The following is a 16,852-nucleotide window of genomic DNA, read 5'->3' on the forward strand; positions in this document are numbered from 1 at the left end:
CTATGAGGTGCTGACGGACAGCTCATTTGGCCTGCAAGGCTTGGGAGATTGAACAACGAACAAAGAAAAGTACAGCACAGAAACAGGCCCTTCGGCCCTCCAAGTCTGCGCGGATCATATTGCCAGTCAATTAAAATATTTTGCACTTCCGGTCGGTATCCCTCTATTCCCATCCTATTCATGTATTTGTCAAGCTGCCTCTTAAACACATCTATGGTACCTGCTTCCACCACCTCCTCTGGCAATGAATTCCAGACACTCACTACCCTCTGTGTAAAAAACTTGCCCTGCACATCTCTATAGTTTTCTCCTCTCACCTTAATTCTATGTCCCCTAGTAATTGACTCTTCCACCCTGGGAAAAAGCTTCTGACTATCTACTCTGTCCATGCCACTCATAATTTTGTAAACTTCTATCAAGTCGCCCCTCAATCTCCGTCGCTTTAGTGAGAACAATCCGCGTTTCTCCAACCTCTCCTCATAGCTAATAACCTCCAGACCAGGCAGCATCCTGGTAAACCTCCTCTGTACCTTCTCCAACGTCTCCATATCCTTCTGGTAATGTGGCGACCAGAATTGCACGCATTGCTGGGTCAAAATCCTGGAACTCCCTCCCTAACAGCACTGTGGGTGTACCTACACCACATGGACTGCAGCGGTTCAAGAAGGCAGCTCACCATCACCTTCTCAAGGGCAATTAGGGATGGGCAATAAATGCTGGCCCAGCCAGCAAAGCCCACATTCCGTGAATGAATAATAATAAAAATACACGGATTGGGTGAGTGGCACAATGTGGTGAAGTTAGGAATTATCAACTTTGGTAGAAAAAAAATGAAAAAGAATATTTTTTGAATGGTGAGAGACTGGGAAATATTATGAGGAGAGATTGAATAGACTAGGTCTATATTCCTTGAACTTTAGAAGAATGAGAGGTGATCAAATTGAAACATAAAATTCCTAAGGGGCTTGATAAGGTAGATGCAGAGAAATGTTTCCCTTGGCTGGGGAATCCAGAACACTGAGTCACAGTCTCAGGATAAGAGATTAGTCATTTAGGATTGAGATGCGAAATTTCTTAAAGGATTGAGAATATTTGGAATTCCCTAACCCTGAGAGCTGTGAATGTTCAGTCATTGAGTATATTCGACAGGTTGGTGTATTTTTGTGCACCAAGGGATAGTGCAGGAAAGTGGAGTTGAGATAGAAAATGAGCCATGATCAAGAGCAGACACAAAAGACCAAATGACAAGCTCCAGATTCTGTTTCTTATGTTCTTCATGTCCTCTTTCTCTGCTGCAACCATTCTATGATTTTTAAGGGCTATTTGGATGAAGTTGCTGGCTCTGCTTCTGGAGTGAAGAACAGTCATTCGGATCGATGCCAACACGTTTTAATTGCACAAGGGCAACAATGTGTGTCTTTTCCTTTATTCACAGTTTGTGATGTTTCCCATTCTCACTGACACAACCTAGTTCAACTGATCACAACCCCTTGCATCTGCCTCTTGCGCGCAGGTCACTTTCAAATTTGTATAAAAGCGACTAGGTAGATGAAATTTCCCCACAGGCGACTGACAAACCGAGAAAATACTTGAGATCATTTCTAAAATAATTTAGGGCCCAAAAGGGGATCTTGTGGCAGTTCACTGTAGGAAAATGGGAATGAAAGTCGGCTCATGAAGTTATTGAACCACCACATGAAATATTTTGTCAGCCATTGCCAGCGATGTGACCCGCTTGCTTTCTGACCGTTAATAAGATGCAAAGCTAATGTGAGGAGAACAAATACTGTAACCCCACACCACTGCCTCCCTGCTTTGTTGCTCCGATTTGATGACATTTGTAAACTCGGCTACAAATTATTGCTAACTTATCTTGAATCTGTAGCTGATAATATTTTACTGTTGAAAAATGCCAAGAACATTTTGTTCTGTGCTTATCCATCTCCCAGTCACCTCTCCATTTCTGCATTCTTGTGTGATGTATTAATGCAACCATTGGCACAGAGTGGTGAGAGAGTTTAGAACTAGATTAAATCCAGTCCAGCCCTGTGGAATGACGGTTTAATGGAACAATCCTAACTGCAGTGTGTTTGGGCAGTCTCACCCCAGTTCCTGTTGGAGCCCAGGACATAAAACAAAACTCCATCATCTGAATGAACACATTCTCTCTGCTTTAATTAATGGTATTTTATTCAAGAAACACGCACACAGCCCAGAGGCTGAATTGCAGTGTAACAAAGTTACACAGTACAGAAGTTGCTGCTGGTGCTACAGGACAATAGAGTTTTACAGTTGGAAGCAAGATGAATAAATACTTAAGGCAAAGATGTCTTCCCTTATCTCATATCTTTTGAAGCTTAAGCCGAGATGAGATGGATAAAGCTCTTAAATAATTCAGAAAGACATGGAAGTTCTTTCCAAGATGGAGATACAGGCCAAAAATGATTGTGCACACACCACCAAACAATCATTAAAAAATTACAATTAGCTGCAACTGACTATTAAATAAGTAAAGACAAGGAAGGCCTAGCAGCTTGAACTTTAAGGTTTCTTATTAACAGACTTACAGTGCTCACTGGTGTGGCTGCCAGAGTTGTACTTTAGTTATCCAGCAGAGGGAGTAATTTTTACTTTTGATAAACTGAAGTAGCACAATCAGGCATGTTGAATTGGTATATAATACTTGTTGCAATCACACAGATTATCTGTAGCAGCACTCAAGCCAATGAAGTATGTTGTCTAAATTGTTAACAGATATATTAGACAATGAATTGGTCCTTTTTAAATTAGAGTCAAGCAATGTCTTAATTTTAAAATTCTCACCCTTGTTTTCAAATCACTCAATGGCCTTGCCCCTCTCTATCTCTGTAATCCCCTCCAATTCCACAACCTTCTGCAATATCTGCACTTTACTAATTCCGGTCCCTTAATTATAACTGCCAATTATATTATTCTCCCAATTATTACTGGTCCACCATTGGTGCGTGTGTCTTCAGTTGCCTAGCCCTAAGATCTGCAATTCCCTCCCGACGCCTCTCAGCCTCCTTACTTCATTCTTCTCCTTTGAGACACTCCTCGAAACCTACCTCTTTGATCAAACTTTCATTATGTTGAAGGCACTATATAAATATCAGCTGTTGTTTTGATGAAAAGTGGTCAGCCTGAAACATATAACTCCACAGTTGCTGCCTGATCTACTGGGTATAATCCAGCACTTTTCTGTGTTTATTTTATTTCAGATTTCTATATCTGCAATAGCTTGCTTTCCTTTTTTATTAAGATTACTTTTGTAAAAATATGTGCTGCCAAAGAAGTATGTAACAATCACAATGCACATCTGATGAGGTGGAAACATATTCCAACCCAATGAAAGTCATATTTATAATATTCTGAGCAATTTGGCACACTACCTCTTCAAGCTAATGTTGGTACACTGGAGAAGAGTTTAAAGGGAAAAGCAGATTATATATTCAAAACACTCAACTTTACTAGAATTGAACTTTTATTGGCAAATGAAGATTGAGATGGGATATGAGTCTAGAGCTTTAAAATGTCAAAGGATAGCGATAACATGGTTTTAACTTAAATTGCAGTTCCAGGTGTTAATTCAATCTGAAGTCAGTTGGTGAAGCAGGAAACCAGATGCACATCTTTTACATAATGCTAGATTTATTTTCAGAATGCAGCATTACAAATGTCTACCTCCTCCCTCACCAACACCCAATTTTGCAGAAGACTCTGTTTATACTCTTGGAGCAATTTAATATACAAATGATCAACTCCTAAAGGACAGGTCTTTCTTTATACTCTTGAGCATACCAATTAAACTAATTAACTGCCCTTAAAAGAGGCAGGGTTTGACAATTGGCCATAGTCCACAAAGGGCCATAGCCATTTCTCTCCATTAGAGAGAGACAGTTCATTATATCTAGTTTGAGAGATACTACTCTGCAAGTGTGGAACAAGCTGAGGAGACAGGCCACGACAAACTATCGCAGCCAGTGCAGAGATTGGACCTATGCCATTAGCGACATTCTGCATCACATGCTAGCCAACTGAGCTCCACAAGTGTCTCTTTATACTCTTTTACGTATACCAAAAAACAAATGAACAAATAATCTAATTAACAGCCCCTTAAAGGGGCAAGTCTCTCTTTATATGCTCTTTTAAATAAACACTAAACTAAACAAATTAACAAGGTAACAACCCTTAACACCTTCAGCACGTAATTATTTCGACAACGATTTCTCCAAATGGGAGAATCAAATCCCTATCTCCCATGTGACAGGTAGGGATACTAACCACTATACTAACAAGGAGCTGCTAGAAGTCTCTCTTTATATGTACTCAAGGTGCTTTATCAATCAATGTTTTCCTCCTGTGTATCCTCAACCTTAATAGTACAATTAACATACAATTAACACCAGGCCTAAACAATATACACAAAACTGACCACTGCGAAGTTAACCACAGGTAGACACTGTTTTTAAAAACAACACATTACCTATGTGGAATGAGCTCCTTGTAAATGTAAGTTTTTTTAATTCATTCATGGGATGTGGGCTTCACTGGCTAGGCCAGCATTTATTGCCCATCCCTAGTTGCCCTTGAGAAGGTGATGGTAAGCTACTTTCTTGAACCACTACAGTCCATGTGGTATAGGTACACCCATAGTGCTGTTAGGAAGGGAGTTCCAGGATTTTGACCCAGCGACAGTGAAGGAATGCCAATATATTTCCAAGTCAGGTTGGTGAGTGGCTTGGTGGGGAACTTCCAGGTGGTGATATTCCTAGCTATCTGTTGCCCTTGTCCTTCTAGGTGGTAGTGGTTGTGCATTTGGAAGGTGCTGCCTAAGGAACCTTGGTGAATTCCTGCAGTGCACCTTGTAGATAGTACACACTGCTGCTACTGTGCATCGATGGTGAAGGGAATGAATGTTTGTAGATGTGGTGCCAATCAAGCGAGCTTTGTCCTAAATGGTGTCATTTTGAGTGTTGTGGGAGCTGCATTAATCCAGGCAAGTGTGGAGTATTCCATTACACTCCTGATTTGTGCCATGTAGATGGTGGACAGGCCTTGGGAAGACAGGAAGTGAGTTACTCGTCGCAGGATTCCTAGCCTCTGACCTGCTCTTGTAGCCACAGTATTTATATGGCTAGTCCAGTTCAGTTTCTAGTCAATGGTAACCCCCAGGATGTTGATAATGGTGAATTCAGTGATGGTAATGCCATTGAACATCAAGGGGCGATGGCTAGATTCTCTCTTGTTGGAGATGGTCATTGTCTGGCATTTGTGTGGCATTAATGTTACTTGCCACTTGCCAGCCCAAGCCTGGATATTGTCCAGGTCTTACTGCATTTGGACATGGACTGCTTCAGTATCTGAGGAGTCACGAACGGTGCTGAACATTGTGCAATCATCGGTGAACATCCCCACTTCTGACCTTATGATGGAAGGAAGGTAATTGATGAAGTAGCTGAAGATGTTTGGGTCGAGGACACTACCTGAGGAACTCCTGCAGTGATGTCCTGGAGCTGAGATGACTGACCTCCAACAACCACAACCATCTTCCTTTGTGAGAGTGGAGAGATTTCCCCCTGATTCCCATTGACTCCAGTTTTACTAGGGCTCCTTGATGCCACAGTTGGGCAAATGCATTCTTGATGTCAAGGACAGCAACTCTCACCTCACCTTGGGAGTTCAGCTCTTTTGCCCACGTTTGAACCAAGGCGATAATGAGGTCAGGAGCTGAGTGGCCCTGGCAGAACCCAAACTGAGTGTCAGTGAGCAGGTTATTACTAAGCAAGTGCTGCTTGATAACACTGTTGATGACCCCTTCCATTACATTACTGATGATCGAGAGTAAACTGATGGGGCAGTAAATGGCCGGTTTGGATTTGTCCTGCTTTTTGTGTACAGGACATACCTGGGCAAATTTCCACATAGCCGGCTGGATGCGAGTGTTGTACTGGAACATCTTGGCTAGGGGCGCGGCAAGTTTTGGAGCATAAGTCTTCAGTACTATTGCTGGAATATTGTCAGGGCCCAAAGCCTTTGCACTGCAGCCAGTGCCTTCAACCGTTTCTTGATATCACGCGGAGTGAATCAAATTGGCTGAAGATTGGCACCTGTGATGCTGGGGACCTCCGGAGGAGGCCGAGATGGATCATCCACTTGGTACCTCTGGCTGAAGATTGTAACAAGTACTTCAGCCTTATCTTTTGCACTGATGTGCTGGGCTTCCCATCATGAGGATGGGGATATTTGTGGAGCTTCCTCCTCCAGTGAGTTGTTTAATTGTCCACCACCATTCACGATTGCATGTGGCAAGACTATAGAGCTTAGATCTGATCCGTTGGTTGTGGGATCGCTTATCTCTGCCTATCACTTGTTGCTTATGCTGTTTGGTAGTCCAGTGTTGTATCTTCACCAGGTTGACACCTCATTTTTAGGTATGCCCAGTGCTGCTCCTGGCATTCCCTCCTGCATTCATCATTGAACCAGGGTTGATCCCCTGGCTTGATGGTAATGGTAGAATTGGGGATATGCCAGGCCATGAGGTTATAGATTGTGTTTGAGTACAATTCTGCTGCTGCTGATGGCCCACAGTGCCTCATGGATGCTCAGTCTTGAGCTGCTAGATCTGTTTGAATTCTATCCTGCTTAGCACGGTGCTAGTGCTACACAACACGATGGACGGTATCCTCAATGTGAAGATGGGACTTCGTCTCCACAATGACTGTGTGGTGGTCACTCCTACCGATGCTGTCATGGACAGATGCATCTCCGGCAGGCATGTTAGTGAGGATGAGGTCAAGTATGTTTTTCCCTCTTGTTGGTTCCCTCACCACCTACTGCAGACTGAGTCTAGCAGCTATGTCCTTTAGGACTCGGCCAGCTCGGTCAGTAGTTGTGCAATCGAGCCACCCTTGGTGATGGACATTGAAGTACCCCACTCAGAGTACATTCTGCGCCCTTGCCTCAGGCAAGCTGCGCCCTCAGTGCTTCCTCCAAATGGTGTTCAGCACTGATTCATCAGCTGAGGGAGGGCAACATGAGACTTCATGGGTAGAGTCGAGGTTGAGGACTCCTAGGGCAACTCCCTCCTGACTGTGTACCACTGTGCTGCCACCTCTGCTGGGCCTGTCCTGCCGATGATAGGACATTATCTGTAAGTATGGTTCCGTGAATATAACTATGTCAGGCTGTAGCTTGACTCATCTGTGAGACAGCTCTCCCAATTTTGGCATTAGTAAGGAGGTCTTTGCAGGATCAACAGGGCTGAGTTTGCCATTGTCGTTTCCAGTGCCTACGTCAATGCCAGGTGATCCGACCAGTTTCATTCCTTTTTTGAGGAATTGTAGCAGTTTGATACAACTGAGTAGCTTGCTAGGCCATTTCAGAGGGCATTTAAGAGTACTGAGAGTCTGGAGTCACATGTAGGCTAGACCAGGTAAGGACGACAGATTTCCTCCCCTAAATGGGATTAGTGAACCAGATGGGTTTTTACAACAATCGGCAATTGTTTCATGGTCATCATTAGATTTTTAATTCCAAATTTTTATTGAATTCAAATTCCACCATCTGACATGGCGGGATTTGAACCCAGGTTTCCAAAGCATTACCCTGGGTCTCTGGATTATTAGCACAGCCACAATACCACTATGGCATCACCTCCTCTGCATTGTTCGCTTTATCAGAAGGAGATGGGCAAATAGTACATGATAAAATTGCAATTATTGGTTCAAGGATTTGGGGGAGGGGCTAGGGTGGTGGGAATCAGACATCGGGGGGGTAGGGGGGTCAGACATTGAGGGGCGTGGTTGGTTCGGGAGGGGGTTATGGTCTGTGGTGGGTGTCTGGCCAGGTCGGCAGGGGAGTGTCGGAAAAGCAGGGTGGTACTGTGGCAGGGAAGGGGTTGTTGCTGCGGGGCGGGGGGGGTGGTCAAGTCGGGTCGAGTTGGTGGGGATGCCGGGCCTGCTCGGGGGTGTGGTTTGGGTGGGGTCTCGGGTGGAGGTGGTGTGGTGAGGGTGTGTCGGGCCTTCTGGGGTCGGGAGGGATCAAGTTGGGTCGGGGGGAATCCCACGGGGATTGGGAGGGTTGGGGAATACTGTGTGGAGGGGGGTAATCGGAGGGTGGGGGGAAACCACTCGGAGTCAGGGATTTGGGGGGTCGGGGGTTTGGGGAGTCCTGTGGGGGCAGTGGGTTTGTGTCTTTACAATAGTTACCCAGAAGTTAGAAGAGGTTTTAATTCTTCTAACTTTTTCTGGGTAACTATTTGTGTAACACAGCTATAACCATCTGACTTTTGCGATTTAAATCGCATTTTGGAATGGTTCCCAGAGCAGGGCAATTGCCTGGAGGAAGTTTGCACTCCTGGGCAATTGCCGTGCAAGTCCTGATCTTTGAGGTTCTGAGAGGGGTTCCTCAGCGCATCTTTGGGGCTACCCCACAAATCCGACACTGGAATGCTCAAAAGTTACAGCCCATTAACTCTGTTTCTCTCTCCACAGATGCTGCCAGACTTCCTGAGTATTTCCTGTTTTTATTTCAGATTTCCAGCTTCCGCAGTATTTTGCTTTTATTATTTTGGATATTTTAAAATATGTTTTGGTAGTCAGAAAACTGAAAAATAAATGAGTTTCAGTTGTCAGGATTGGTGCTGGCAGTCACACTACAGCAGAGATAAAAGATTAACTGTTGGCTACTTTGTACTTTGGACTTTAATGAGGTGCGATGTACATTGTGCTGAGCATTGCAAGCTGCAACCTGACATCAATTGGAGGTGATAAAGTATAAAAAGGGAATTGCATCTTAACAAGGTGTGAAATACTGAGTGAACACCTGCTTCTGCACGAATTACATAGGGCTTAACACACTGTACATGGCAAATTTGTAACTGAATTTAATGGGAAACGATTAACACTTCTGCTCAGTTTAAATTGGACAGTTTACGTGATGATGACTGTGTTATGTTTTTTGGTAGATTCTTTTTTTTTTACTAATCTTTCCTCACTACTCCATTGGTGGAAAATAATCAAGAGTAGTCCAGGAGTGAGGAGTGTGCTTTGAGGATGAATTGATCTAACATGAAACATCCTGTTCATAATAATTTCTACCTCACCTCAGCAAAGTATAATGAGGTTATTATATACCCTGTATAGGCTCTGGGCGGAATCATCCCAGATGAGTGCGGTAGTGGGCGAGTGAAACGACGTTTTCCCTACCGGCCACGATGGCGGGCTTTCATGCCGTATCATCCCAAACCCACCACATTATTTATGAATTCCTGGGAAACACGCCGTTTCCATGGTGGGTTCCAATTCACCTCCCACGCCATCACCTCATTTAAAGTATAACCGCGCACAGTGCTTCCAGTCCAGGACTGCAGCAAAGAGGACATGACCCTGAAAGGCAAGAAGACTGCAGCCCTCGTGAGCCCTTTGGACACCGAGGAGGCCCACTGTGATGTCCTCTACCTCCACTTTGGTCACAGGAGGGGCAGCAACATTACCACTCCAGCTTGGTAGGCGATGGCAGTGGTGATCAATGCCAAGGCTACACAGAAGAGGTTAGCCATCCAATGCAGATAGAGGATGAATGATATCACTCGTGCAGCCAGGGTAAGGCAACCATCTCATCACTCTAAACATGCACACTGAAGCCCATCACACATTCACTGGCATCTCACTCACTGCCAGCTCAAGGGACATCACCGCCCATTTCACACACATACTCTCACATGGCCATCTGGTCTCATCTCCTCTGGAGACTGCCTCCTCAGTCCTCACCATGAGGCCACTTGCACAGATCAACATGTGCCCCCACACACACCCTGGGTTACCCTCCTTACCCAGTACAGCCCTAGCCCTGCAGCCTCTTCCCTTGCCTGAGGCCACTTCTGCCCCTTCCCCAAGCAAGCCCTAGCCCTTCAGCCATTGAAAAGCCACCCAAAGGTGGCTGATCTGGTAGGTAGAAACCTACCGTGAGCCCTCCACCTAAAAGTGATGTGGTGCTGTCTGTGAAGTCTGGCGCTGATGACTGTGAGTGCTGACCGAAGCAAGGTAGGGAAACAAACCCTGACGTCCCAAGTGCAGTGCAGCCTGCCAGGTGCACATTGCTCATGTGCTGCTGTGAAACACGAAGGCATGTTTTCCCGCTGACGTGGGCGGACGAATCCGACGAGCTGGCCTAATAATGACATACTGATGTATTACAATGAGACTCACAATGTTTGATGGCAGAGAATGTGGCCCGCCATTGGCGGGTTGAGCGGACGATCAGGAATTGGTTTCACACCGTTGTGAAACCGATTGCGCCATATTATCCGCTCATGCCACCGAACACTGCCCGACATCGGCGGGCATGGAAAATTGCGTGCGTGTGTGTGTGTGGAAATTTGTGAACTGCCCAATAATTGAAAACTTCTGTGTGTTCACAATGAACACAAGTTGGAGCTCTGTGGAGGCTTTACTTTATCTTACAATTTATCAATACAATGTATGTTAATAAATGCCTCTGTCCTTGTTGTTCAGCTGTGCGTCGCTTTGGCTTGAGTACCTGGAACAAGCTGAGAAGAGGGTCTGGTGGAGCCTGGTCTCATACAGCATCCAATCAAACAAAGAGGCTGAAGGTTGGTCAAGAAATGACTGCAACTTTAGATGAAAAGGGCATTTGTGCCTCTTCTGAGCCTACAACTTACTATCATGCCATTTACCAGCTCGAGGAGGGAGAAGAGAATATAAATTACCAGGATACGTCATTTAGCTCTGAAGATGATTGTGGCATGAGATACTATGAAGCAGTCAGTCAAGAACTTCAAGACCTAGATCATGTCGCAAGGAAGAGAAAAGAGATTGTACAACAAAACAGTGTAATCAGAACACATGAAATGTACAATCATGACCTATCCCAAAACAGTTCCCAACAATGCTTTCTCCAGCACAAGAACATTCATCAGCCTCCACAAAGGAATATGTGCAAAGACCACAGGCATGAGCAGAAAAATCCAATATTGGGGTAAGCTAGGAAGAAACAATTATGTGTCAATTACATTTTAAAAAGTCATAATTCAAAACTCCCTATAACATACAACAAAGATGTATATACACAATAATCAGAATTACATTATTATCATTCACCACTTGCATTTGGGCAGTGAAGAGTACTTTGGGTTGCTGCACAACCTCATATCCCTCATCTGGGAAGAGGGGTGCATGCCAAGGGATCTCAGGTCACTGTAAGTAAATGGCTAACACCACAAAAGCGGAAAATGCTGGGAAAAACTCAGCAGGTCTAACAGCATCTGTGGAGAGAGAAAAAGAGTTAACGTTTCGAGTCCGTATGATCCTCCTTCATACCCTTTCCCAGCATTTTCTGTTTTTGTTTCAGATTTCCAACATCTGCAGTATTTTGCTTTTATCTTAGTAAGTGAATAGTTATTTTCCACAAAGGGCCATATGGCCCTCTCTTCATTGGAGAATTGGTTATATCTAGCTTGAGGGGGACCACTCTAAGTGTGGGGCTAGGTGAGGAGGCAGGTCTCCTTGAACTGCTACAGACAGTGCAGGGATTGAACCTGCACCATTGGCATCATTCTGCATCACACTCTAGCCATTAAGTAAAAGGCTATTGCACTGATTACTATTAAAACAATGGACCATATTTTATTTATGAATTGTTTCTGACCCAGCTTGCATGAAAGATAGCCCCGGATCCAGGGCTGGACAGCTATTTGTGTTAAGAGACTTAAACGTTTCTTTTGGCAGGGTTGTGTGTTCCTGTGCTCAATGTCAACACAATGGGCAGGATTTTCCCGGCGGGGGGTGGGGCCTGCTCGCCAACACGGGATGAGGTTTCATGTAGGTTTTAAAAAATTTAATTAAAGTTTTTTAAAAAGTTATGGACTTCTCCCAACTCATATGGACAGTGTCACATGAGGGGACATGTCAGGGATTTTTTTTCTATTAATATTTTTGACAGTAGAGCCGATCTCCGAGGCAGCACTTAGCCTCAGAGAGATGAGTGCACTCTTTTGTGCGCATGCGCGAAAGTGCGCACTCTCAGGTTTAGGGATTCCCCCCCGCCCGCACAGGGAGCCCACAGCACTCCCTGGCGGACATCACGCTGGGCGGCCCTAATTGGCCCGCTCACGTAAAATGGTGGCGCGCCCCCAATTGGGTGTGCCGATCGGAGGCGCACCTCTTGTGTGCCGCACTTCAACTTCCACCCCCCACCCCGACAGGGGGAAAATCCTGCCCAATGTTCATTGTAGACTGAAAGAGGCATGATGATTTCAAAGATCTATCCAAGTTTTGATGTGACGTGAAACTACATTTAAATTTGTGCACCTGATTATGATAAACCAGTGGCAAAGCTATTAATATATTGTATTTGGTCAGGTCCATGAGTTTTTGATATATGGTGTCTCATCGACACCCATATGGGGCAGAGTTTTATGTTCCCTGATGCAGGTTTGCTGGCAGGATGGGGAAGGGGCAGGAGGCAGGGGAGCCCATCAGACTCCCGCCTGCCTCAGCCTCTCTGCAATTTTACAGTGGGATGGGCAAAGCCTAGGCTGACTCACCCTTGGCCCAGTTGAGGCCGTTAAATAGCCAAATAATGAGCACTTAACAGCTGTTTCCCAACTAGCCTCAATTTCCAAGTTGGCAGGAGGAGTTCAGGATCAGGGGGAAAGCCCAAAAAGTGATTCCCAACCCAACCCCACCCCACTCCACTCCACTCCACTCCACTCCAGACCCAACACCTAGAGTCTCACCTCCCACCCCCCAACCCTGCGATCCCCCGCACTTACCTGGCGCTGGGCTCCTGAGACTTTGGAGACTGCTTGCAGTCGCAGTCCTGCCCACTGCAGCTTCTGGCGTTGCTGGGACTAGAGAGTTGCCAGCCAATCAGATTGGCTATCAGCTCCCTGAGGCGGGACTTCCTCCCCACTGTGCAGGGAAACTCCTGTCTTCAGTCAATTAACACTCGTTGGAAGAGAAAACCCGCCATCCTAAAAATCCAGACCTAGATGTCATTCCTGCCTTCTACAGACAGTAGTTTGAATTAACACGAACAACTACGTGGTAGAGCTTTTGCTGAGGTTATGCAATACTATGAAGAAACTTCTTGGCCATTTTTTTTTATACTTAAATTTCACATTTTTTTTGGTTTAATTTCTGTGAAGCTTCTTTAACCGTATCACAACTGAAAAGAACAGTTAAAAGTGGACCTTAATGATCCTGCTTCAATACACTGCTTAATATGATTACTGAAGGATTAATATTTAACGCAGGCTTGTCCAAGCGTTTCGTTCGGGGGGTGGGGGTGGAGGTGGGGGGCAGCACATCTGCAAGTTTTCTTCTCAATCAAATTTCAGAAAGATAAAGTTTGGCACAAAAATAAACTGGATTTCAAAAAAGAAATTGAGGTATTAAGCAAAGAAACAATTCCTTAGCAAAAGTAAAGCAATAAATTTTTATGTTAAAAAAGAGTAATTAATAAAAATGACCAGTGTGTGAGAGGGTCAGTGTGTGAGAGGGTCAGTTTGTGTGTGTGTGGCTCACTCCAAGTCTGAGGGTGCTCACTCACTCACCCTCACCCATTGTGAGTGGGTGCGTATGTATGTGTTGGCATGTGGTGGCTAGAGTGAGTGAGAAACTTGAGACTGGGAGTAAGGCAGACACTCACTCATTCTCTCTCCCTCTCTCCCACACACACTCTCCCTCTCTCCAAAACTCATTCACTCTTTCACTCCCATACACTCACACATACTCTCTCACTCGCACACACTCCTACACTCAGTCTCTCATTCCCATACACTCCCACACTCACTCTTTCATTCCCACCCACACTCAGTCTCTCACTATCTCACACACACGCCACAGCACCATCTCCTCCCCAGGCTCCCCAGAACTTCACTATTGCCAGGCTCCAGCCCCACTGTCCTTTAGCTCCCCAGGCTCCAGCCCTGCTACACCTTGGCTCCCTGGGCTCCAGCTCTGCCACACCTTGGCTCCCCAGACTGCAGCCCACTGTTCTTTAGCTCCCTGGGCTCCAGCCCCATCATACCTTGGCTTCCCATGCTCTAGCCCCACCGTACTTTAGCTCCCAAGGTTGCAACCCTGCTTTACCTTCACTCCCCAGGCATCAGCCCCTCTGTACCTTTGCTCCGCGGGCTACAGCCTTGCCGCACCTTCACTTCCCTTGGGCCCAGCAACCCTCAGCACACTCACCGCCGCTGGTGTTCGCTGCCTATCCAACAAGAGACTATTTCCCTCCATCATTTACTGCTGATAGGCTCACTACTGAGCCTATTAGCAGCAAACATGGGACATGAAGGGCCTGTGTTTGGAGAAGCAGCCCCTAGAAAAATCTTGAATTTGACTTACCTGCATTTTGAACCTACCAGCTTGTCTTACCAGCTTTTGAAAAGTGGTTCCACAGGCCATATAGAGAGGCTTTTGCCAGCCGCCAGTTAGAAAAGCCAGATTGAATGGTTTTCCAGTAGATCTCAGGGTTAGGGATTGTTGTAGAACAAAGTTATGCTTGTAATTTGTTTTTTAAACGAGTGCACACCACACAGGAACAATTGGATTGGTGCAAAAACTGTTTTTCAAAATAGTTGCACACTTTAACAAATGTTGAAAATCAATCCTATCTGGCTACAAACCCAATGCTAACTTTTCATTTACATTGACTGTAATCTTTGAGGCATCAATCAGATTGCTGTGAAAGTGTAGACTATCAATGAGAGATTGTCCTGATGAGTTCAAGATGGAAAGCTTCGATAAAATGTCTTTGTTTTAGCAATACTCAAGTTCTGTACTACCAAGTGACAGAGATTTTTTCATTGTAACATTATTTTAATTTCACTTTTCTTGGGTCATGGCACAACATATAGTGCAATGTGCATTTTTGGGTAATTGATAATTGCAGCTACAAGTTCAGTATGCTTGGAAAGTTTTACTGGGCAGGGGAATGGGGTGGATCAGAGATTTTATTGGGAACTAGAATTCTGTGGCCCCTGTAGGATAGAAGGACAGGAGAAGGCTGGGCACTTCCATGGTTTGAATGAATCTGTGCTCCTTTCAGTTGTGAAATTAGGACTGGGAATTGTGGTATTTGATGGAGAATGTTGGCAAGAAAGATACCTAATTTTCTGTTGTTTCCACACCCTGTGTGTTAGTGATCTAAGTGGCAAATGAAGTTTTTGGTATGCGATATCTTACTTCTGATTATCCAGAACTTCAAGAATCTAAAATATGTGTAAGCCCAAAAAATGACTCTGGAATTGTAAATGCAAGCACCATATTTAAGACTTGAAAATTGTACTCTGTGCTTGAGGTAACAGCATGAATTGTGATGGTGCCTTTTAGCATAGATAATGGCCCAAGGTGCTTGTGTCTGAGCATGGAAAGTGGAAAAGAGAAAAAGAGAGAGATTAGGAAATGGAGCAGAAAGCACAGCTGAAGAGACCAATTTGGAGGTGTACAGGTGAAGAGGTCTAGGTGGAGAGTTTCAGATAAGGGGATTAATGAAACTGAAGGCATGGCATGAAATAATGTAGCTCGACAGATAATGTACAGAACAGACTGATATGTTTCACCATCCTGTTTAGACTCCAGCTAAATTATCATGATCAAATCCTCCTGGTACTCACACTCAATTAATTACTTGCTGAACAATTAATGAGAATTTCTAGCTCTAAAATGTGTGAATTTCCTGCAGCTGCTCTGTGCAGTTTTGTGTTGGTATAAAAGTTGTTGGGATCTTGCTCCATGGGACAATTACTGAGTTTAAGAAAAAAATAGTTCTAGAGGTATGGATTCTGGCAACACCATCTCTATTGCCCATTCCTCTGCATATTCATCACTTTTAGAATGAATCACATATCAACGCTTCTGTGCTCATCTGAAACCTTTCTACAGTTATATCTGTGAATGTTACCATCCTCAATAAACTTTATCTTCCTTTAATAAATCAGGGCTGCTCTTGTTTAGAGCTTGACTTTACGTTGATCCTGCTGGGTTCATCTGCTCACTGCCTGTACATAACAGAGTTTTATTATTCATTGCAATGTAATCATTTTGTGATGTCTGTTGAATATAGAAGGCATCCATCTTGAAGACCTTAGGCCTTTGCATTATCAAGAACAGAGGAGGAAGTGTGTTTTTACTTGGGGAATGAGCTTGTGGGCTGGGGAAGGAGATGGTTGGGTGATGGATTATGACCCAGATTTTAAAATGCTGAGAGGCATAGATAATGTAGATGAAGGATGTTATTAATCGTGGACTATGAGAGCAAAACCAGAAGATGTAAATACAAATTCAACAAGCCTCAAGCAAGATTGGAGATTAGAATATTTTTGCTCTTAGTAGTGAACTCTTGAACTAGCCTACAAGCTAAATGTCGTATTGATCAACCATTTCTTTTTCAGGAAAAGGCAGCTAAACATGTAACTGAGAATAGAATTAAATTTGTGTAAATGCATATAGATGAGATGAATGTGATAGTCCTTAAGCTCATGGAAGTGTCAAATCATAAATAGAAACCAGTCAGCTTCAGAATTTTTTTTGAAATAGAAGACAAGTGAATAAGCTTGATAAATTGATAAAGAGAAATTAGAAGTTACTCAAGCCAGATACATTTGGGAAATAGATTTTTTTTTAAATGAGAAATTGAACAGGATGCTTCCTTCATTCTGCTTTGGTCACACAATGAGATTCAAGCAGAAATTTACAATTGTGGCTGTCATGGTTTGTGGGAAAGTGCAGAGACTGCTGTTTCTAATGACTCTTAATAGGATTGATTCAGGTTCACTGCAAAAAAAAGGCACCAGATACTGTAC

The 16,852-nt window shown here is 44.3% G+C and overlaps 1 protein-coding gene across 1 annotated transcript in view; it reads left to right on the top strand.

Moving 5' to 3' along the window:
- Positions 1–16,852, top strand: part of cacna1ba (calcium channel, voltage-dependent, N type, alpha 1B subunit, a) — a 721,116-nt gene that overhangs the window by 996 nt on the left and 703,268 nt on the right. Inside the window, exon 2 of the mRNA XM_078550316.1 lies at positions 10,536–11,019. Coding sequence (XP_078406442.1) covers positions 10,536–11,019 — 484 coding nt within the window. The remainder of the gene's footprint in view (positions 1–10,535; positions 11,020–16,852) is intronic.

Source organism: Cetorhinus maximus, chromosome 10, assembly GCF_964194155.1.
Source record: "Cetorhinus maximus chromosome 10, sCetMax3.hap1.1, whole genome shotgun sequence".
Lineage (NCBI taxonomy): Eukaryota > Metazoa > Chordata > Chondrichthyes > Lamniformes > Cetorhinidae > Cetorhinus > Cetorhinus maximus.